A 22,801-nucleotide genomic window follows, 5' to 3' on the forward strand; every position below is an offset into this window, starting at 1 on the left:
TCATTTAGCTATTTGATTCAGAATTGTAGGACCCCTTTAGGTATTCCCACATGTTGCCAAACAATGAGTTGATAAAATATTGATTTTGGAAAACACATTTACCATAAAAACACATGTACCAGGAACTGCCATTACTTCCTCAATCCTTTCCTGATGAGCAAATGATGTCACACGTTTTCTTCTAAAGACAGGTGTAGAGGAGGCAGACAGAAACAGTCATACACTGTTATAATGATCATAGGTCCACAAGTGACTTGGTTGCAACTGATTGAATGATGGTTAACTGACAGATGGGAGCAATTTTCTGATATCTCTAACATTTAATGTGAATGTTTCACTACTCTAAAACAGACCTGTGTGTGGAGATATATCTCTCTCCTTTCTGGCAAGAGAAACAGATTCTGACAATTAGAACAGTTTCCCCACAACCTGCCTGCCTAATGAATAGAACGGAATGGAGATATATCTGTCTGTCACTGAACTTAATCATCATAATAACAGGAAAGTCCAACCCAGAGCCAGAAAGTATCACCTTCATGATCTCACTGCAGTGTCGAGCCTGTTTGACTACTCCATGGAGCAGAAAAATGCTTGGCATTGCTTTTAGGGGGAATATTTAGATCGTGCCAAAGAAAATGTAATTTTGTCATTGGCAAAAAGTTCAACAACTGCCCCAATAGATGCTGCATATTAGTCCAAATCTAGAAGGGGTAATATACATGCATTATTTATCTCTATTAAATATTAAAGTGTGGTGAGACACACTTAGAAACATTGCCTTACATATATTGATTTAAAAAACAGAACACTCCACACACACACACACACACACACACACACACACACACACACACACACACACACACACACACACACACACACACACACACACACACACACACACACACACACACACACACACACACACACACACACACACACACACACACACACACACGTTCTCACTGCAGTGTCGAGCCTGTTTGACTACTTTATGAAGCAGAAAAATGATTGGCATTGCTTTTAGGGGGAATATTTTGATCAGCCCCCCCAAAAACAATACTTTTGTCATTGACACAAAGTTCAACAAAGGCCGCAATAGATGCTGCATATTAGTCCAAATCTAGGAGGGGTATTAGACATTAATATTTAATAGAGATCAATAATTTAAGTGTGGTGAGACACACTTACAAACCTTGCCTTAAAAATAATGATTTAAAACACAGAACACACACACACCAACATACAGCATTCCACTATATAGGCAAATAATATCAATAACAGTGTTCTGAAGTGTATCCAGTCTAGACCATCAGGCTTCTCTGCCCACTGTGCAGACTAAGAGAGCAGTAGACTGATTCACAACATGTTAACAGATTGCAAAGGAATACCTTACCCATACAAGAACAATACACAACAGAGACAAATGAAAAGAGAATAATGAAAGAGACAAATTAAATTGTTTCAAAAGCACCACATCTTCCCTTCAAAGAAAATTGTTTTTGGCCTTGATGGTGATACACTATCAAAATGATGAAACAAAGAGAGACAAAAGATACATTATTTTATATCTTTCCTTCTTTTTTTATTGATCAATTTCTTGGCCTGACATCCCTGAATAAACACCACTGATAGGATTGTAAAGAAGATATACACTAAACAAAACACCAGTTCCATAAATATACCCAAATCCAGATGATTTCAAAATTCCCATTTGTTTAGGTCAAGGTAGCTATATTCATCTATAGACTTCTATAGTCTTTCATCCTATAATCGTCTGTTCCATGCACTTGGACTTGACTGAACTGACTGTAAAATGTGTGCATATATTTCTCTTGTATACAGGGGTGAGAGGATTTGTCAGGTCTCTGAGAACGGTTTTGAACATCCAGCTTGGTCTGAAGACATTGAGTTAATTACTTCCCTTGGTGTTGGCTGCTTTTTCAGCCCTTCAATGCTTCTTCCTAATGGCTTACTTGTTCTGTTTGAGAACCGGACGTGGAGGAAGGAAGAGGAAATAAAAGTGATTCCAGACCCATCCTTTCTCTCCATCCTCCTCTCTTCTATATCAGCTGCTCCAGAGACCATAAAAGACCTTCTGCTCATGATAAAAAAAAAACACAATTCTTAATTTTCTTGTGCAATTAGGCTCCAAAAACTTTATTGTACCACTTCAAAAGACGTTTTTGTTCTATGATTCTAATTTCCATGGTTGAGAAGTGCAAGAGGAGCACGTACTCTGTGTCGACCTTCACTTCCGGTGACGCAAATCACACGTCACTAAAATCATGTTCATTGCCTTACATACAAGTATAGCCTTATACCAACACATGTAAAGTAAGATCTAATGTCAACAATGCACGTATCATGAAACATATCATTGTTTAATTGTGGAGAAGATTTACATTACATTTAAGTCATTTAGCAGACGCTCTTATCCAGAGCGACTTACAAATTGGTGCATTCACCTTATGACATCCAGTGGGACAGTCACTTAACAATAGTGCATCTAAAACTTAGGGGGGGTGAGAGGGATTACTTATCCTATCCTAGGTATTCCTTAAAGAGGTGGGGTTTCAGGTGTCTCCGGAAGGTGGTGATTGACTCCCTGTCCTCTGTTGTTCCACCATTGGGGGCCAGGGCAGCGAAAGTTTTGACTGGGCTGAGCGGGAGCTCATTCAGTGGTAGGGAGGCGAGCAAATGAACGCAGTGCCCTTGTTTGGGTGTAGGGCCATCAGAGCCTGGAGGTACTGAGGTGCCGTTCCCCTCACAGCTCCGTAGGCAAGCACCAAGCGGATGCGAGCTTCAACTGGAAGCCAGTGGAGAGAACGGAGGAGCGGGGTGACGTGAGAGAACTTGGGAATGAACACCAGACGGGCTGCGGCGTTCTGGATGAGTTGAAGGGGTTTAATGGCACAGGCAGGGAGCCCAGCCAACAGCGAGTTGCAGTAAGTACGGGAGATGACAATGTCAAGAGCATGAATACAGGAACGGGCCACCGCCTTGATGTTGGTTGAGAACGACAGGGTGTTGTCCAGGATCACGCCAGGTTCTTGAAACATATCATTGTTTACGGGCATTCCCGGGAGGAAGAAGGTTCAGCTTGAGGTGGTGATCCGTCATCCACACTGATATGTCTGCCAGACATGCAGAGATTATCGCCACCTGGTCATCAGAAGGGGGAAAGGAGAAGATTAATTGTGTGTCGTCTGCATAGCAATGATAAGAGAGACCATGTGAGGTTATGACAGAGCCAAGTGACTTGGTGTATAGCGAGAATAGGAGAGGGCCAAGAACAGAGCCCTGGGGACACCAGTGGTAGCGCGTGGTGAGGAGACAGATTTATATTGTCAATAATGGGCCGCGCCGGAGATAACTCAAGGGTGGAGAGGAGGATCTGATCAAAACTGAAGATCTAGAAGGAAAGCAGAGGAGGGATATTGTCTGCCTCAGTATACAGAGGAGAGTTGTCTCAGTTGAATGACTAGTCTTGAAACCTGACTGATTTGGATCAAGAAGGTCATTCAGAGAGAGATAGCGGGAGAGCTGGCCAAGGACGGCACGTTCAAGAGTTTTGGAGAGAAAAGAAAGAAGGGATACTGGTCTGTAATTGTTGACATCGGAGGGATCGAGTGTAGGTTTTTTCAGAAGGGGTGCAACTCTCGTCTCTTGAAGACGGAAGGGACGTATTAGCGGTCAGGGATGAGTTGATGAGCGAGGTGAGGTAAGGGAGAAGGTCTCCGGAAATGGTCTGGAGAAGAGAGGAGGGGATAGGGTCAAGCGGGCAGGTTGTAACTATAACCGGCCGTCACAACAGATTTCATCTGGAGAGAGAGGGGAGAAAGAGGTCAGAGCACAGGGTAGGGCATGAGCAGAACCAGCGGTGTCGTTTGACTTAGCAAACGAGGATCGGATGTCTTCGACCTTCTTTTCAAAATGGTTGACGAAGTCATCTGCAGAGAGGGAGGAGGGGGGCGGAGGATTCAGGAGGGAGGAGAAGGTGGCAAAGAGCTTCCTAGGGTTAGAGGCAGATGCTTGGAATTTAGCGTGGTAGAAAGTGGCTTTAGCAGCAGAGACAGAGGAGGAAAATGTAGAGAGGAGGGAGTGAAAGGATGCCAGGTCCGCAGGGAGGCGGGTTTCTCCATTTCCGCTCGGCTGCCCGGAGCCCTGTTCTGTGAGCTCATAGCAAATCATCGAGCCACGGAAGGGGAGGCTTTGGAGGATAATAGAGAGTCAAGGGATGCAGAGAGGGAGGAGAGGAGGGTTGAGGAGGCAGAATCAGGAGATAGGTGGGAGAAGGTTTGAGCGGAGGGAAGAGATGATAGGATGGAAGAGGAGAGAGTAGCGGGGGAGAGAGAGCGAAGGTTGGGACGGCGCGATACCCGAGTAGGGGCAGTGTGGGAGGTGTTGGATGAGAGCGAGAGGGAAAAGGATACAAGGCAGTGGTCGGAGACTTGGAGGGGAGTTGCAATGAGGCTTTGAGTAGGGGGAAGGTGAGAGGGTGAGGTCAAAAGAGGAGAGGAGTGGAAAGAAGGAGGCAGAGAGGAAAGAGTCAAAGGTAGACGTGGGGAGGTTAAAGTCGCCCAGAACTGAGAGGTGAGCCGTCCTCAGGAAAGGAGCTTATCAAGGCATCAAGCTCATTGATGAACTCTCCGAGGGAACCTGGAGGGCGATAAATGATAAGGATGTTAAGCTTGAAAGGGCTAGTAACTGTGACAGCATGGAATTCAAAGGAGGCGATAGACAGATGGGTAAGGGGAGAAAAGAATGACCACTTGGGAGAGATGAGGATCCCGGTGCCACCACCCCGCTGACCAGACGCTCTCGGGGTGTGCGAGAACACGTGGGCGGACGAAGGAGAGCAGTAGGAGTAGCAGTGTTGTCTGTGGTGATCCATGTTTCCGTCAGTGCCAAGAAGTCGAGGGACTGGAGGGAGGCATAGGCTGAGATGAACTCTGCCTTGTTGACCGCAGATTGGCAGTTCCAGAGGCTACCGGAGACCTGGAACTCCACGTGGGTCGTGCGCGCTGGGACCACCAGAGTAGGTTGGCCTGCCACGCGGTGAGGAGCGTTTGTATGGTCTGTGCAGAGAGGAGAGAACAGGGATAAACAGACACATAGTTGACAGGCTACAGAAGAGGCTACGCTAATGCAAAGGAGAGAATGACAAGTGGACTACACGTCTCGAATGTTCAGAAAGTTCTACGTAGCAAGAATCTTATTGACTAAAATGATTAAAATGATACAGTACTGCTGAAGTAGGCCAGCTGGCAGTGGGTGCGTTGTTGACACTACACTAATCAAGTCGTTCCGTTGAGTGTAATAGTTTTGCATCGGGGGCTAGCTGGCTAGCTAGCAGTGTTGTTTGAACGTTGCGTTAAAAGAACGACAATAGCTGGCTAGCGAACCTAGAAAATCATCTAGACTACACAATTATATTTGATACAAAGACGGCTATGTAGCTAGCTAAGTAGCTAGCTACGATCAAACAAATCAAACCATTGTACTGTAATGAAATGAAGTGAAAATGTGATACTACCTGTGAATGCGACCGGGTAGTTGAGTTCTATACAGAAGACGTTGGCTAGCGTTGGCTAGCTAGCAGAGTCACCTACGTTAAGGACGACAAATAGCTGGCTAGCTAACCTCGGTAAATTAAGATAATCACTCTAAGACTACACACTCTAAACCTAAACAACACAATTATCTTGGATAATGATACGAAGACAGCAAAGACAGCTATGTAGCTAGCTAACACTACACTAATTAAGTCGTTCAGTTGAGTGTAATACTTTCTCCAGTGCAGCTAATCAGTGGACGTTAGCTAGCTGGCTAGTGAAGACTACGTTAGGATGGCGAAATACGATAATTACGCAATTATCTTTGATACAAAGACGGCTATGTAGCTAGCTGAGAAGAAATTGCTAAGATTAGACAAATCAAACCGTTGTGATATAATGAAAGATAATGAAAAAGTTATATATCAGTAGATGCGACCACTCGCTCCAACCGGAACCGGAAGCCCGAAGGATAGAAGGATAATACATTTTTGATATATAGTTATATAGTGAGTGATGGATGTACTGAATAGCTAAACAATTATATTGTCAATAATTAATAACCAATAATGATCAAAACTGAAGATCTAGGGAAACAGGGATATTGTCTGCAGTATAGAGTTGCTATTGCTATACTTGCAGTATGATTACATAAAACACTGTTATTTATCATGGGCCTTGTACATTACATATTATAACTATAACCTATTCTACAATGCACCATGATAATACAAGTTTAGCACGTAATCCAGGCATCATCAAGATGTCTCTTGCTGGACACATAGTAAATCATGATAATGCTTTAAAAAATGTTCTACTGGACCTGTGTGATTCTACCAAGGCTTTATAGTATTCATCTGAAATATAGAGACTTATAACTACAGCCAGACAATGGAGGTTATACCAATTAATTATTGTGTTAAATCTAAAATGTGTTCTCAGGCAGGATTAAGTATTGACTAATACAAAGCCTGTTTACTGCAGGTAATTACTATGATCATTCTATTATAATCTCATTGAGATCCATGCGTCTCTGTTGAATTCACAGAATGAATCAACATACTATGAGTTTATTTATCAGGCTGTTTTCCTGAAGCATCTCTTTACTCTACATCTATAAATCATAATACCTCTTAAAAGGTGAATCACTTGCGATATTGTAAAGTCATTTAAGGGAATGGGGTAATATCAGTAATTTAAGGGAATGGGGTAATATCAGTAATTTAAGGGAATCAGTAATTTAAGGGAATGGGGTAATATCAGTAATTTAAGGGAATGGGGTAATATCAGTAATTTAAGGGAATGGGGTAATATCATTTAATTTAAGGGAATGGGGTAATATCATTAATTTAAGGGAATGGGGTAATATCAGTAATTTAAGGGAATGGGGTAATATCAGTAATTTAAGGGAATGGGGTAATATCAGTAATTTAAGGGAATGGGGTAATATCAGTAATTTAAGGGAATGGGGTAATATCAGTAATTTAAGGGAATGGGGTAATATCAGTAATTTAAGGGAATGGGGTAATATCAGTAATTTAAGGGAAAGGGGTAATATCAGTAATTTAAGGGAATGGGGTAATATCAGTAATTTAAGGGAATGGGGTAATATCAGTAATTTAAGGAATGGGGTAATATCAGTAATTTAAGGGAATGGGGTAATATCAGTAATTTAAGGGAATGGGGGTAATATCAGTAATTTAAGGGAATGGGGTAATATCAGTAATTTAAGGGAAAGGGGTAATATCAGTAATTTAAGGGAATGGGGTAATATCAGTAATTTGGGTAATTTAAGGGAAAGGGGTAATATCAGTAATATATCAGTATTTAAGGGAATTTATCAGGAATTTGGGGGTAATATCAGTAATTTAAGGGAATGGGGGGTAATTTAAGGGGGGTAATATCAGTAATTTAAGGGAAAGGGGTAATATCAGTAATTTAAGGGAATGGGGTATTATCAGTAATTTAAGGGAAAGGGGTAATATCAGTAATTTAAGGGAAAGGGGTATTATCAGTAATTTAAGGGAATGGGGTAATATGCCTTGATGAAGCATTGGATTGCAGACAAATAAATAATTGATGGTCCATTATTTTTATTCACTACCACACTGACTGATAACAATACTCTTCCTGCTAATTATTTTTCATTTGTATTTTACCTTTATTTAAACAGGGAGTCACATTGAGATTAAAAATCTATTTTACAAGAGACAATAAAAACAGGATATGAAAACAACATACACATACATGTGTATAAAACAATATAATTCATCACATAATAAACAAAAATAAACATATTTAATAAAAGCAATCACATAGAGGTCCTCAATCAATAATTTAAACTGCCTGAGTGGCACCAGCACATCTATCTGCAATGAACTCTGCATATTGTCTAGAAAACACCATTCAAATGTTAAAAGGGAAATGTATACACCTCAAATGAACCGAAGAATCTCATGTTGCTGTGTGTCTGAGGAGAGATAGATGGACTGTGTTCCTATCCCACCTGTCTGGAAAAGATAGGCATAATAATGGCAACAGAATGCTTGCCAACAATAAAATGCATTATTTGAATTTTCATCTTTATTAAATCAGAAATAAAGAATGCAAACAACAAAGTGGATGTGAGTGGATGAAGGTTACTATGGAGTGTTCCAGTGACCTTTTCCGTAACCTTGCGGGTGTACAGCGGACAAAAAAACAAAACATTTTGAATATTCTAAATGACAATGTCACGAGATGTAGCGCAGTCAAACCAAAGGTCACCTGTAAATTAATTGATTAAGTCCTGTTTTGCATTTATTTATTTGTGATGAGGTTTCTTAGATAGGAGCCTAGTATTTGGGTTTCCCGAGTGACGCAGCGGTCTAAGACTCTGCATCTCAGTGCAAGAAGGGTTGCTAGAGACACCTTGGTTCAAATCTGGGCTGTATCAGAGTGATTGTGTTTGGGAGTCCCATAGGGTGGTGCACAATTGGCCCAGTGTCGTATGGGTTTTTCCTGTGTAGGCTGTCATTGTAAATAAACATTTGTTCTTATATTATCACACAATGCCTCTCTCAACCTGGCCATGCAATCCCCTTCAGTTTGTTACAGGTTGAATTTAAGTGTCCATACTTATATTTCTAGCATTATTAACACGTGTATAATATGTACTTTTGTTATGATGCAATGACATCGCCTATTTGGAGTATTGTTATGTTGGTTGTTAAGACTATGCACAAGTTGTAGTTAAGCCTCGAGCTGTTTTCACATTTTCCTTTGCCTCTCCCCATGATCTTTGTCTGTCTATATGCTGCCATCTGCTGGTACAGTTTAGACACTACCACAGAACACATTTATTGCTGTCACACCGAGGACATCAGAATATCGAGTGTCTAATTGGAGAGAGTAGTAACTAATCATTGATTGAAAACTACATCAACAACTGTCTGATTTAGTGAAGGTACATTAGGCCAGGACTCTGGTCCTTATTGGACAAGCCCCAGCAGGTCTTGACAGTCGTTAACTGAACACACACTGTTCTGTTTGACCAGAAGGCACACTCACTGTACAGTATCTGTTTGAGCAAAGGTGCGACGACAGTTTAGTAAATTAATAATCCACAGCTAACCTGCATTATGCACTCCTTTAGAAGTGAGATTCCACCAGCTCTCATTTCCCTTGTGAAAAAAAGTTTGCAGTCAGTGTCACGAATCCCGTTTCCTGAGTCTGTTTTTTGCCTGTGTTCTGTCCTGGAGTGTTTTTTCCGGCGTCCTGGAACGCACCCTGTCTGGTTGCCGGGCAATGTAGCCAGTTGGGAGTTCTGATTACCCGCACCTGTATCCCATCAGCTATCTGCACACCTGGTCCTGATCATCGTCTCTCCTCTTCATAAGCCCGGACCTGACATCCATTCCCTGCCGGATCGTTAGCCATAGTATCAGCCTCAAGTTGGATAGAATTTGCTTTGTTGTTTTTTAAGTATTGCTTGCCTTAAACTTACCTCCGTTTGTTCTGTCTTCAGTTACTCACCCGGATCATATACCCCATTCCCGCCTGGTCGTCGGAGGATTCCGCTACCCCATTGGATCCACCTATTTACTCCCATCAACTCACCACCGCTGCCCGCTACGCCACCTGGATATATCTACCCATTCACATTCACTTGTAAATAAATACTCACCTTCTTCCTACTCTCCTTGTCCTGGTCTGCTTATGGGTTCGATTTTGAAAGAACGTGACAGTCAGAGTGCAGTATAATTGCAGTATAAGAGCAGTATGCAGCAACTATTGCACCCGAAATCACACAGCCGACTGCAGTTACTGAACTTTTACCTCTGTTTCAAAACTACAATCAGCATTCTACTGGCTAGGTTTCTCTTCAGTCTTTGGCTGTAGATTGTTCCTGCTCGGGTCCTCTGAAATACAGCACCCTATGCAAAACATTACCAACCATACGAGCATGAAAAGGCAATACTTTCTGGCAGCCTGATTTACCTATCATCAAAAATAAGTTCCTCTTTATGCAACCACTCAACTCAGTGACATTTTGGGAATGGTATAGGCCTAACTGACCAAATTCATACAATAGGCTTTGCTATGACGATATGAATAACATTCAGACAGGTCATAGATATTATTATCTAAAATAAACGAGTTGTTTCACAAATGTACAGAGTTCCGCAGAGGTCTTGTTGCCTACTCAGGAAAGACGCGTCATTGCCATCTTTCCCACCTTAGATTTAGTTTTTCTTAATTCAGGGGGGCAGGATATTGAAAATGGAAGGATCAGCGACGCGCACTGTGATAACGTCTACAAGCAGCAGCACGGAAAACTTTTCCACCTCTACTCTGGTTTACGACAGGCAGTTTCTTCGCACTGCTTCGGGGCTCCTCGTTTTCGCAGAAATAGTAAGTAGTCAAGTTTCAAGGTTCAAAATGTAGGCTACGGGATACGCATAGTATACATCGTCCAAATAAATGCTTATTTGCGTGTTCCTTCTCGACGATGCAACAACAATATGACATAAAATATAACAATACGAACATAAATTAAATGGCTCAGCAGAATAAAATAAACATTTTATATGGTAGCATAAGTATAATTCAAGAAAGCACTATTTACAGTATAGTCCAATATTTACACCTATTGGAGAAGGTGGGAATGGGGGGCAGTGTATTTTTTTATTTATTTTAATTTTACCTTTATTTAACCAGGCAAGTCAGTTAAGAACACATTCTTATTTTCAATGACGGCCTGGGAACAGTGGGTTAAGTGCCTGTTCAGGGGCAGAACAACCGATTTGTACCTTGTCAGCTCAGGGGTTTGAACTCGCAACCTTCCGGTTACTAGTCCAACGCTCTAACCACTAGGTTACCCTGGCCCCTAGTGTAAACTGTGGCTGGGGTGTGTGGGGTCCTGGATGATGCTGCGTGACTTCCTCAGGCACAGTTTGGGTGGGAGCATGGTCCCATGATGTACTGGGCTGTCTTCACCACCCGCTGGAGGGCCTTGTGGTCGTAGACGCAGCAATTCCCATACCAGGCCGTGATGCAACCTGTCCGGACATTCTTGATGGTGCAGGGGCATCATGATCTTGTGGGGTCTTGACAAGAGTCGTGGTGGTGTTGGTCCATGACATGTCCTCAGTGATGTGGACGCTGAAGAACTTAAAACTAGTAACTTTCACTACTGCAGTCCGGTTGATGTGGATCAGGGCATGTTCCCACCTCTGCTTCCTGAACTTAACAATCAACTCCTTTGTTTTGCTGACTTTGAGGGAGTGGTTGTTGTCATGACACCACAATGCCAGCTCACTTACCTCCTCCCTATAGGCTGACTCGTTGTCGTTGGTTATCAGGCCTATAACCGTGCTGTCGTCAGCAAAATTCATGAGGGAGTTGGTGTTGTGCAAAGTCACACAGTTGTGGATGAACAAGGAGTACAGCAGAGGACTGAGGACACCCCTGGGGGGGCCCTGAGTTAAGAGTCAGTGTAGAGGAGGTGTTGTTGCCAATCCTCACAGCCTGTGGTCTACCCCTCAGGGAGTTCAGGATCCAGTTGCGGAGAGTGATGTCCTAACTACAACTCAAACATATTTGTGTCCAAGTTTGATGTAATAATTTATTGAAATCACTATGGCAGTGGCTTTTACCATCTTTCTCACAATAACTGCCATCAGAATTCATGGAGGGAATCAATACTGTATGACCTGCATGATGGTTTATCACAGATGGTGGCATGACACTGTCCTGAACACTGCACTGAAGTGAAGGTTTAATTATTTAACATTGTTCAAGGAAATGTAACTGGAGAAAATGAACATAATGTCAACCTACTTTCTATAATATATGCTACTTCCAGTAATATAGGATACTTCCTGTAATATATGCTTCTTCCTGTAATATAGGCTACTTCCTATAATATATGCTTCTTCCTGTAATATATGCTACTTCCTGTAATATAGGCTACTTCCTGCAATATATGCTTCTTCCTGTAATATATGCTACTTCCTGTAATATAGGCTACTTCCTGTAATATATGCTTCTTCCTGTAATATATGCTACTTCCTTTAATATATGCTACTTCCTGTAATATAGGCTACTTCCTGTAATATATGCTTCTCCCTGTAATATAGGCTACTTCCTGTAATATATGCTTCTCCCTGTAATATAGGCTACTTCCTATAATATATGCTTCTTCCTGTAATATATGCTACTTCCTGTAATATAGGCTACTTCCTGTAATATATGCTTATTCCTGTAATATAGGCTACTTCCTGTAATATAGGTTACTTCCTTTAATATATGCTTCTCCCTGTAATATAGGCTACTTCCTGTAATATATGCTTATTCCTCTATTGCACTCAACATTACCCATTCCCACCTGGACAAAAGGAACACCTATGTTAGAATGCTATTCATTGACTACAGCTGAGCGTTCAACACCATAGTGGCCGCAGAGCTCATTACTAAGCTAAGGACCATGGGACTAAACACCTCCCTCTGAAGCTGGATCCTGGACTACCTGACGGCCCAGCACCGGTGGTAAGGGTAGGGAACAACACATCCGCCACGCTGATCCTTAACACGGGGTCTCCTCAGGGGTGCATGCTCAGTCCCCTCCTGTACTCCCTGTTCACTCATGACTGCATGGCCAGGCATGACACCAACACCCTCTTTAAGTTTGCTGATGACACAACAGTGGTAGGCCTGATCACCGACAACGATGAGACCGCCTATAGGGAGAATATCAGAGACCTGGTCATGTGGTGCCAGGACAACAACCTCTCCCTCAACGTGATCAAGACGAAGGAGATGATTGTGGACTACAGGAAAAGGAGGACCGAGCACGTCCCCATTCTCATCGATGGGGCTGTAGTGGAACAGGTTGAGAGCTTCAAGTTCCTTGGTGTCCACATCACCAACAAAATAACATGGTCCAAGCACACCAAGACAGTCGTGAAGAGGGCACGACAAAGCCTATTCCCCCTCAGGAAACTAAAAAGTCCTGAGATCCTCAAAAGGTTCAACAGCTGCACCATCGAGAGCATCCTTACCGTTTGCATCACTGCCTGGTATGGAACCTGCTCGGCCTCAGACCGCAAGGCACTACAGAGGTTAGTGCGTATGGCTCAGTACATCACTGGGGCCAAGCTTCCTGCCACCCAGGACCTCTATATCAGGCGGTGTCAGAGGAAGGCCCTAAAAATTGTCAGAGTCCAGCTACTCTAGTCATAGACTGTTCTCTCTGCTACTGCACGGCAAGCGGTACCGGAGTGCTAAGTCGAGGTCCAAAATGCTTCTTAATAGCCTCTACCCCCCAAGCCATAAGACTCCTGAACAGCTAATCAAATGGCTATAATCTATGCATAGTCACTTTAACTCTTTAAAAAAAATACATATTACCATTATTTAACTAGGCAAGTCAGTTAAGAACAACTTCTTATTTTCAATGTCAGCCTAGGAACAGTGGGTTAACTGCCTGTTCAGTGGTAGAACGACAGAATTGTAGCTTGTCAGTTCAGGGGTTTGAACTTGCAACCTTCCAGTTACTAATCCAATGCTCGAACCACTCGGCTACCCTGCCGCCCACTTTAACTCTACCTACATGTACATACTGCCTCAAATACCTTGACGAACCGTTCCCCCACACATTGACTGTACCGGGACCCCCTGTATAAAGCCTCCACATTGACTCTGTACCGGTACCCCCTGTATATAGTCTCCACATTGACTCTGTACTGATACCCCCTGTATAAAGCCTCCACATTGACTCTGTACCGGTACCCCCTGTATATAGTCTCCACATTGACTCTGTACCGGTACCCCCTGTATATAGTCTCCACATTGACTCTGTACCGGTACCCCCTGTATATAGCCTCCACATTGACTCTGTGCCGGTACACCCTGTATAAAGCCTCCAAATTGACTCTGTACCGGTACCCCCTGTATAAAGCCTCCACATTGACTCTGTACCGGTACCCCCTGTATATAGCCTCCACATTGACTCTGTACCGGTACCCCCTGTATAAAGCCTCCAAATTGACTCTGTACCGGTACCTCCTGTATATAGTTTCCACATTGACTCTGTACCGGTACCTCCTGTATAAAGCATCGCTTGTTATTTTACTGCTGCCGGTTAATTATTTGTAACTTTTATTTTCTAATTTTTACTTAACACTTCTTTTTTTCTTAACTTCTTAAAGGATTGTTGGTTAAGGGCTTGTCAGTAAGCATTTCACTGTAAGGTCTACTACACCTGTTGTATTCAGCATTGCACTGTAAGGTTTACACTGTTGGTTAAGGGCTTGTAAGTAAGCATTTCACTGTAAGGTCTACTACACCTGTTGTATTCAGCATTTCACTGTAAGGTCTACTACACCTGTTGTATTCAGCATTTCACTGTAAGGTCTACTACACCTGATGTATTCAGCATTTCACTGTAAGGTCTACTACACCTGTTGTATTCAGCATTTCACTGTAAGGTCTACTACACCTGATGTATTCAGCATTTCACTGTAAGGTCTACTACACCTGTTGTATTCAGCATTTCACTGTAAGGTCTACTACACCTGATGTATTCAGCATTTCACTGTAAGGTCTACTACACCTGTTGTATTCAGCATTTCACTGTAAGGTCTACTACACCTGATGTATTCAGCATTTCACTGTAAGGTCTACTACACCTGATGTATTCAGCATTTCACTGTAAGGTCTACTACACCTGATGTATTCAGCATTTCACTGTAAGGTCTACTACACCTGATGTATTCAGCATTTCACTGTAAGGTCTACTACACCTGATGTATTCAGCATTTCACTGTAAGGTCTACTACACCTGTTGTATTCAGCATTTCACTGTAAGGTCTACTACACCTGTTGTATTCAGCATTTCACTGTATGGTCTACTACACCTGTTGTATTCAGCATTTCACTGTATGGTCTACTACACCTGTTGTATTCAGCATTTCACTGTAAGGTCTACTACACCTGTTGTATTCAGCATTTCACTGTAAGGTCTACTACACCTGATGTATTCAGCATTTCACTGTATGGTCTACTACACCTGTTGTATTCAGCATTTCACTGTAAGGTCTACTACACCTGTTGTATTCAGCATTTCACTGTAAGGTCTACTACACCTGTTGTATTCAGCATTTCACTGTATGGTCTACTACACCTGTTGTATTCAGCATTTCACTGTATGGTCTACTACACCTGTTGTATTCAGCATTTCACTGTAAGGTCTACTACACCTGTTGTATTCAGCATTTCACTGTAAGGTCTACTACACCTGATGTATTCAGCATTTCACTGTATGGTCTACTACACCTGTTGTATTCAGCATTTCACTGTAAGGTCTACTACACCTGTTGTATTCAGCATTTCACTGTATGGTCTACTACACCTGATGTATTCAGCATTTCACTGTAAGGTCTACTACACCTGTTGTATTCAGCATTTCACTGTAAGGTCTACTACACCTGTTGTATTCAGCATTTCACTGTAAGGTCTACTACACCTGTTGTATTCAGCATTTCACTGTAAGGTCTACTACACCTGTTGTATTCAGCATTTCACTGTAAGGTCTACTACACCTGTTGTATTCAGCATTTCACTGTAAGGTCTACTACACCTGTTGTATTCAGCATTTCACTGTAAGGTCTACTACACCTGTTGTATTCAGCATTTCACTGTAAGGTCTACTACACCTGTTGTATTCAGCATTTCACTGTAAGGTCTACTACACCTGTTGTATTCAGCATTTCACTGTAAGGTCTACTACACCTGTTGTATTCAGCATTTCACTGTATGGTCTACTACACCTGTTGTATTCAGCATTTCACTGTAAGGTCTACTACACCTGTTGTATTCAGCATTTCACTGTATGGTCTACTACACCTGTTGTATTCAGCATTTCACTGTAAGGTCTACTACACCTGTTGTATTCAGCATTTCACTGTAAGGTCTACTACACCTGTTGTATTCAGCATTTCACTGTAAGGTCTACTACACCTGTTGTATTCAGCATTTCACTGTAAGGTCTACTACACCTGTTGTACTCATGTGGCAAATACAAATTTGATTTGAGCAAATGCATTTAAATACACCATAAAGTAGACACCACCAGAGTACAGCCATATCTGACTATGGACTCCTGTGGCACCCTATTCCCTGTATAGTGCACTACTTTCTACTAGAGCCCTATGGGCACTGTTAAAAAGTAGTGCACTATAAATGGAAAAGGATACCATTTGGAATGCTGGCTATATGCTTCCCTGTCCCCTCAGGTGTTTGGTCTGCTGGTATGGATTCTGATAGCAGGGACGGAGTACTTCCGTGTGTCTGCCTTTGGGTGGGTCATGTTTGTGGCCATCTTGTACTGGGTTCTGACGGTCATCTTCCTCATCATCTACCTGACCATGGCTTACAACAGGATCCCTCAGGTCCCCTGGACAACTGTGGTATGACACATACTACAACACATAATACAACAGTGCATTATTTGAAACTTGAGTGATTGAGGTTGTTTATTATACATCTAGTAATTGAATAATTGTGGACTATTTATGTAACAGAAAACAAATGGAGGTAACTTCCTTGATGGTTTTGGGGGAGAGAGCAAATAGATGAACCAAGTCTTTATGAATGTGATCAAATGAAACCATTCTATAATGTGTACTACCCTACCGTATCTGAGCCAGCCAGGAATCCTGTTGTTGTCATTCTACAGGGTCTGTTCTTCAACAGTAGTGCTACAGTGATGTATGTGGTGTTCTACAGGGTCTGTTCTTCAACAGTAGTGCTACAGTGATGTATGTGGTGTTCTACAGGGTCTGTTCTTCAACGGTAGTGCTACAGTGATGTATGTGGTGTTCTACAGGGTCTGTTCTTCAACAGTAGTGCTACAGTGATGTATGTGGTGTTCTACAGGGTCTGTTCTTCAACAGTAGTGCTACAGTGATGTATGTGGTGTTCTACAGGGTCTGTTCTTCAACAGTAGTGCTACAGTGATGTATGTGGTGTTCTACAGGGTCTGTTCTTCAACAGTAGTGCTACAGTGATGTATGTGGTGTTCTACAGGGTCTGTTCTTCAACAGTAGTGCTACAGTGATGTATGTGGTGTTCTACAGGGTCTGTTCTTCAACAGTAGTGCTACAGTGATGTATGTGGTGTTCTACAGGGTCTGTTCTTCAACAGTAGTGCTACAGTGATGTATGTGGTGTTCTACAGGGTCTGTTCTTCAACAGTAGTGCTACAGTGATGTATGTGGTGTTCTACAAGGTCTGTTCTTCAACAGTAGTGCTACAGTGATGTATGTGGTGTTCTACAGGGTCTGTTCTTCAACAGTAGTGCTACAGTGATGTATGTGGTGTTCTACAGGGCCTGTTCTTCAACAGTAGTGCTACAGTGATGTATGTGGTGTTCTACAGGGTCTGTTCTTCAACAGTAGTGCTACAGTGATGTATGTGGTGTTCTACAGGGTCTGTTCTTCAACAGTAGTGCTACAGTGATGTATGTGGTGTTCTACAGGGCCTGTTCTTCAACAGTAGTGCTACAGTGATGTATGTGGTGTTCTACAGGGTCTGTTCTTCAACAGTAGTGCTACAGTGATGTATGTGGTGTTCTACAGGGTCTGTTCTTCAACAGTAGTGCTACAGTGATGTATGTGGTGTTAGCAGCAGTGGATATAGCCTCAATCAGCCATGCTGTTAAGGGACGCCATAACTACAACTGCTGGGTAGCATCCACAGTAAGAAAACCACCATAGAACTCCCAGACAGAAATTTAAATCACGCCAACTTTTAAAATATACCACAAACATGACTGAGTATTTATGATTACAGCGATTTTAAATGATACAATATTAAAATGCTAAATATATGCCTACAAGTCAGATAAGAGATGTATGATTCCACTGTGTACCATTTAGAATGATGTCTATTTGGTCCATTTAAGCCTACTCAAACTCATACCCAGCATTGTACTGAATTTTAATGTTTTCATCCGTCTGTTTTTCAGTTCTTTGCCTTCCTGGTCACACTCTGCTATGCAGGAAGTACATATTTAAGTTTTAAATTCTGCGCTCGAGGGATGAGGAACAATGACCAATCACAAAGGACAGCTAAAGTATATCCGTTATGGAACACAGGAAGGATCTTGAAAAGTACACATGGTTAAGTGTAATAACCACTCCTTCCCTTTGGAACACATTTCTCTTTTATTTGATTCGGTTATATTTCTGTTATATTTCTGTTATATTTCTGTTATATTTCTGTTATATTTCTGTTATATTTCTGTTATATTTCTGTTATATTTATGTTATTTTAGAGTTATAGTGTGTTTCATCTGTTGGAATGACAGAGCCTGAACCTCAGTGGTGTTTTTACTTCTTATTCACTCATGAGTTAAAAAAAATACATTTGGATGAAAATGACTGAAGCTAACAAAGTGGCTATTCTGTTTTTCTGAAGCTGGAGATCAAAGCTTTAACTCCAATATTAAAATGGATTGGACAGTAATGTTGTCCCACACTAGATGGTGCTACAATACAAGGCTAAGAAATAGGGCTGATGAAGAACATTACAGTCAATTCTCTTTTTTATTATTCAAAAAAATTATCATATATGAATAATACATTTCACTAATATGAGTCAGCTACACTGAACAAAAATTTAAATGCAACATGCAACTAATTTAAAAGATTTTACTGAGTTATGGTTCATATAAGGATATCAGTCAATTGAAATAAATTCATTAGGCCCTAATCTATGGATTTCACAAAACTGGAAATACAGATATGCATCTGTTGGTCACAGATACCTTAAAAAAAGTAGGGACGTGGCTCAGAAAACCAGTCAGTATCTGTATGACCACCATTTGCATAAAGTTGATCAGGCTGTTGATTGTGTCCTGTGGAACTTCAATGGAGTGGGACAAAAACCAAGATGGTGTAGCAGTCAGCGTCTTTGTCTTGTCGTGTCCCGTGTATATATATTTTTTCTTTGTATATATTTCTTATATATTTTTAATATTTTTAACCTCAATTTCAGCATACTCACTGCAACCCGCCTCACCCAATGTGGAATGGATCTGCTATTTTCTATACTTTAGAACCGGAACCCCCAACAGAAGCTAGCCAGCTAACTAGCTAGCTAATAGTCAGTTAGCCACTGCTAGCGGTTATCAGCTAACCTCAGCCCGATCAACTCCACCAGTCTGCACAGGGTATTCAACCCAAAGCATATCAGACTGCTTTTTCTCTACCACATCTCCACATCTCTGGATTCCTACCGCAGCTCAGAACCTTTTCACCTGATCATCGCAGTAGCTAGCTGCATCCGAGTGGCTACTCCTGGCTAACGTCTCTGTCCCGAAGCAAGCACCAGTTTGCCTGGAGCTAGCCTCGTGCTAGGCCCATCTCCCGGCTAGCTGAAGAGGTCCATCAGCCACCTCTGGGCTACAATAGATATTTTGCCAATTGGCTTGGACCATTTTACTTTACACAGAGCCCTGCCATGGTCCTTCTGTAGCTCAGTTGGTAGAGCATGGTCTACTACACCTGACCACCCATACGTAGAATGTATGCACACATGACTGTAAGTCGCTTTGGATAAAAGCGTCTGCTAAATGGCATATATTATTATTATTATTATGACTGGTCTGCCTACAACAGACTCTTCCGTATTCAGGCATTTCTGCTAGCTTCTACTACGGCCCCTAGCTGTCTGAATCGCTGTGTTTCAGCTTGGTTAGCTAATCACTGGACCATATGATAATTCACGCATGTCTCTTCCTAATGTCAATATACCTTGTCCATTGCTGTTTTGGTTAGTGATTGTCTTATTTCACTGTAGAGCCTCCAGCCCTGCTCAATATGCCTTAGCTAGCCTGTTGTTTCACCTCCCACACATGTGGTAACCTCACCTGGTTTAAGTGGTGTCTTTAGAGACAAAACCTCTCTCATGTCACTCAGTGCCTAGGTTTACCTCCACTTTATTCACATCCTACCATACCCTTGTCCGTACATTATGCCTTGAATCTATTCTTCTGGTCCAGAAACCTGCTCCTTTTACTCTCTTTTCCAAAAGCACTTTCACCAGTTCTAAGAGCCTTTACCCGCACCCTTATCCTACTCCTCCTCTGTTCCTCTGGTGATGTAAAGGTTAATCCAAGCCCTGCAGCACCTAACTCCACTCCCATTCCCCAGGCGCCTCGTTTGTTGACTTCTGTAACTGTAAAAGCCTTGGTTTCATGCATTTAACATTAAGCCTCCTCACTAAGTTTGTTTTATTCACTGTTTTAGCACACTCTGCCAACCCGGATGTCCTAGCCGTGTCTGAATCCTGGCTTAGGAAGGCCACCAAAAATCCAGAAATTTCCATCCCAAACTATAACATTTTCCGACAAGATAGAACTACCAAAGGGGCGGAGTTGCAATCTACTGCAGAGATAGCCTACAGAGTTCTGTCATACTATCCAGGTCTGTGCCCAAACAATTCGAGCTTCTATTGTTTTTAAATCCACCTTTCCAGAAACAAGTCTCTCACCGTTTTGTGTCATGTTTTGTCATTTATTATCATGTCTTGTCCCTGTGCTTCCCCTTCTAGGTCGTTTCCCTCTGCTGGTCTTATTAGGTTCTTTCCCTCTTTCTATCCCTCTCTCTCCCCCTCCCTCTCTCACTCTCTCGGTCTCTCTTTCTCTATCTTGTTCCTGGTTCCCAGCTGTTCCTATTCCCCTAATCAATCATTTAGTCTTCCCACACCTGTTCCCGATCCTTTTCCCTGATTAGAGTTCCTATTTCTCTCCTTGTTTTCCGTTCCTGCCCCGTCGGATCCTCATCTATAATTCACCGTGCTGTGTCTATGTTTTGCCCTGTTGTGTCGTGTTTCCCTCAGATGCTGCGTGGTGAGCAGGTGTCTGAGTCTGCTAGGTTCAAGTGCCTTCCCGAGGCAACCTGCAGTTCTCGATCAAGTCTCCAGTCTGTTCTCGTCTTTACGAGTAGTATTATGCTTTTTGTTTTGTAAAGTTTCTTACTGGATTAAAAACTCTGTTTTCGCCAAGTCGCTTTTGGGTCCTCATTCACCTGCATAACAGAAGGATCCGACCAAGGAATGGACCCAGCGACTACAGAGGCTCGTAACACTGCCGTCAAGATCCAAGGAGCCATGCTCGGCAGACACGAGCAGGAATTGTCTGCTGCTCGCCATGCCGTGGAGAACCTGGCCGCTCAGGTTTCCGACCTCTCTGGACAGTTCCAGAGTCTTCGTCTAGTGCCACCTGTTACTTCCTGGCCTGCCGAGCCTCCGGAACCTAGGGTTAATAACCCACCTTGCTACTCCGGGCAGCCCACGGAGTGCCGCTCCTTTCTCACCCAGTGTGATATTGTGTTTCTCTCCAACCCAACACATACTCTAGTGAGAGAGTGTTGCTTACGTCATTTCACTCCTTACTGGCCGGGCCCGACAGTGGGGCACAGCTATCTGGGAGGCAAGGGCTGATTGTTCTAACAATTACCAGAACTTTAAAGAGGAGATGATTCGGGTTTTTGACCGTTCAGTTTTTGGTGGGGAGGCTTCTAGGGCCCTGCTTCTTCCTATGCCAAGGTGATCGATCCATAACGGATTACTCTATAGAGTTTCGTACTCTTGCTGCCTCTAGTGACTGGAACAGTGATGCTATGCTCGTTTTCTGGAGGGACTCCACACAGTGGTCAAAGATGAGATTGGTCTCTCGGGAGGTTCTTCCAGTGTGGACTCTTTGATTGCTCTCGCCATCCGCATAGAACGAGGGTAGATCTTTCACCAGGCTTGTGGAAGAGATCGCATCAACGGTGTTTCCCTGGGTCTGCAACCATCTCCCTCCTCTGGCTCTGAGACTGAGCCCATGCAGCTGGGAGGGATTGCATCTCGACTAAGGAGTGGAACGGAGGATCACCAACCGCCTGTGCCTCTATTGCGGATTTGATGGACATTTTGTTAATTCATGTCCAGTAAGAGGCCAGAGCCCATCAGTAAGCGGAGGGCTACTGGTGAGCGCTACTACTCAGGTCTCTTCATCTAGATCCTGTACAGTGACTATGTCGGTCCATCTACGCTGGACCGGTTCGGGTGCTACATGCAGTGCCTTGATTGACTCTGGGGCTGATGGGTTGTTTCATGGACGAAGCATGGGTTCGGAAACATAACATTCCTTTCAGACAGTTAGACAAGCCTACGCCCATGTTTGCCTTAGATGGTAGTCATCTTCCCAGTATCAGATTTGAGACACTACCTTTAACTCTCACAGTATCTAGTAACCACAGTGAGACTATTTCTTTTTTGATTTTTGTTCACCTTTTACACCAGTTGTTTTGGGTCATCCCTGGCTAGTATGTCATAATCCTTCTATTAATTGGTCTTGTAATTCTATCCTATCCTGGAACGTATCTTGTCATGTGAAGTGCTTAATGTCTGCCATCCCTCCCATTTCTTCTGTCCCCACTTCTCAGGAGGAACCTGGCGATTTGACAGGAGTGCCGGAGGAATATCATGATCTGCGCACGGTCTTCAGTCGGTCCCGATTAAACTCTCTTCCTCCTCACCGGTCAGTATGATTGTAGTATTGATTCCTTCCGGGGACCACTCCTCCTCGGGGTAGACTATACTATCTGTCGGCTCCGAACGTAAGGCTCTCGAGGATTATTTATCTGTGTCTCTTGACGCCGGTACCATAGTGCCTTCTTCCTCTCCGGCCGGGGCGGGGTTCTGTTTTTGTTA

At 42.8% G+C, this 22,801-nt stretch overlaps 1 protein-coding gene across 1 annotated transcript in view; it reads left to right on the top strand.

Annotated features, from left to right (window-relative positions):
* Positions 1 to 18,224, top strand: part of LOC124022009 (CKLF-like MARVEL transmembrane domain-containing protein 8) — a 31,947-nt gene extending 13,723 nt beyond the window's left edge. Inside the window, exons 3-6 of the mRNA XM_046337064.1 lie at positions 10,302 to 10,451; positions 16,334 to 16,507; positions 17,677 to 17,796; positions 18,066 to 18,224. Of these exons, the coding sequence (XP_046193020.1) occupies positions 10,302 to 10,451; positions 16,334 to 16,507; positions 17,677 to 17,796; positions 18,066 to 18,224 (603 nt within the window). The remainder of the gene's footprint in view (positions 1 to 10,301; positions 10,452 to 16,333; positions 16,508 to 17,676; positions 17,797 to 18,065) is intronic.
* Positions 18,225 to 22,801: the final 4,577 nt, after the last annotated feature.

Source organism: Oncorhynchus gorbuscha, unplaced genomic scaffold (assembly GCF_021184085.1).
Source record: "Oncorhynchus gorbuscha isolate QuinsamMale2020 ecotype Even-year unplaced genomic scaffold, OgorEven_v1.0 Un_scaffold_1259, whole genome shotgun sequence".
Taxonomy (NCBI): domain Eukaryota; kingdom Metazoa; phylum Chordata; class Actinopteri; order Salmoniformes; family Salmonidae; genus Oncorhynchus; species Oncorhynchus gorbuscha.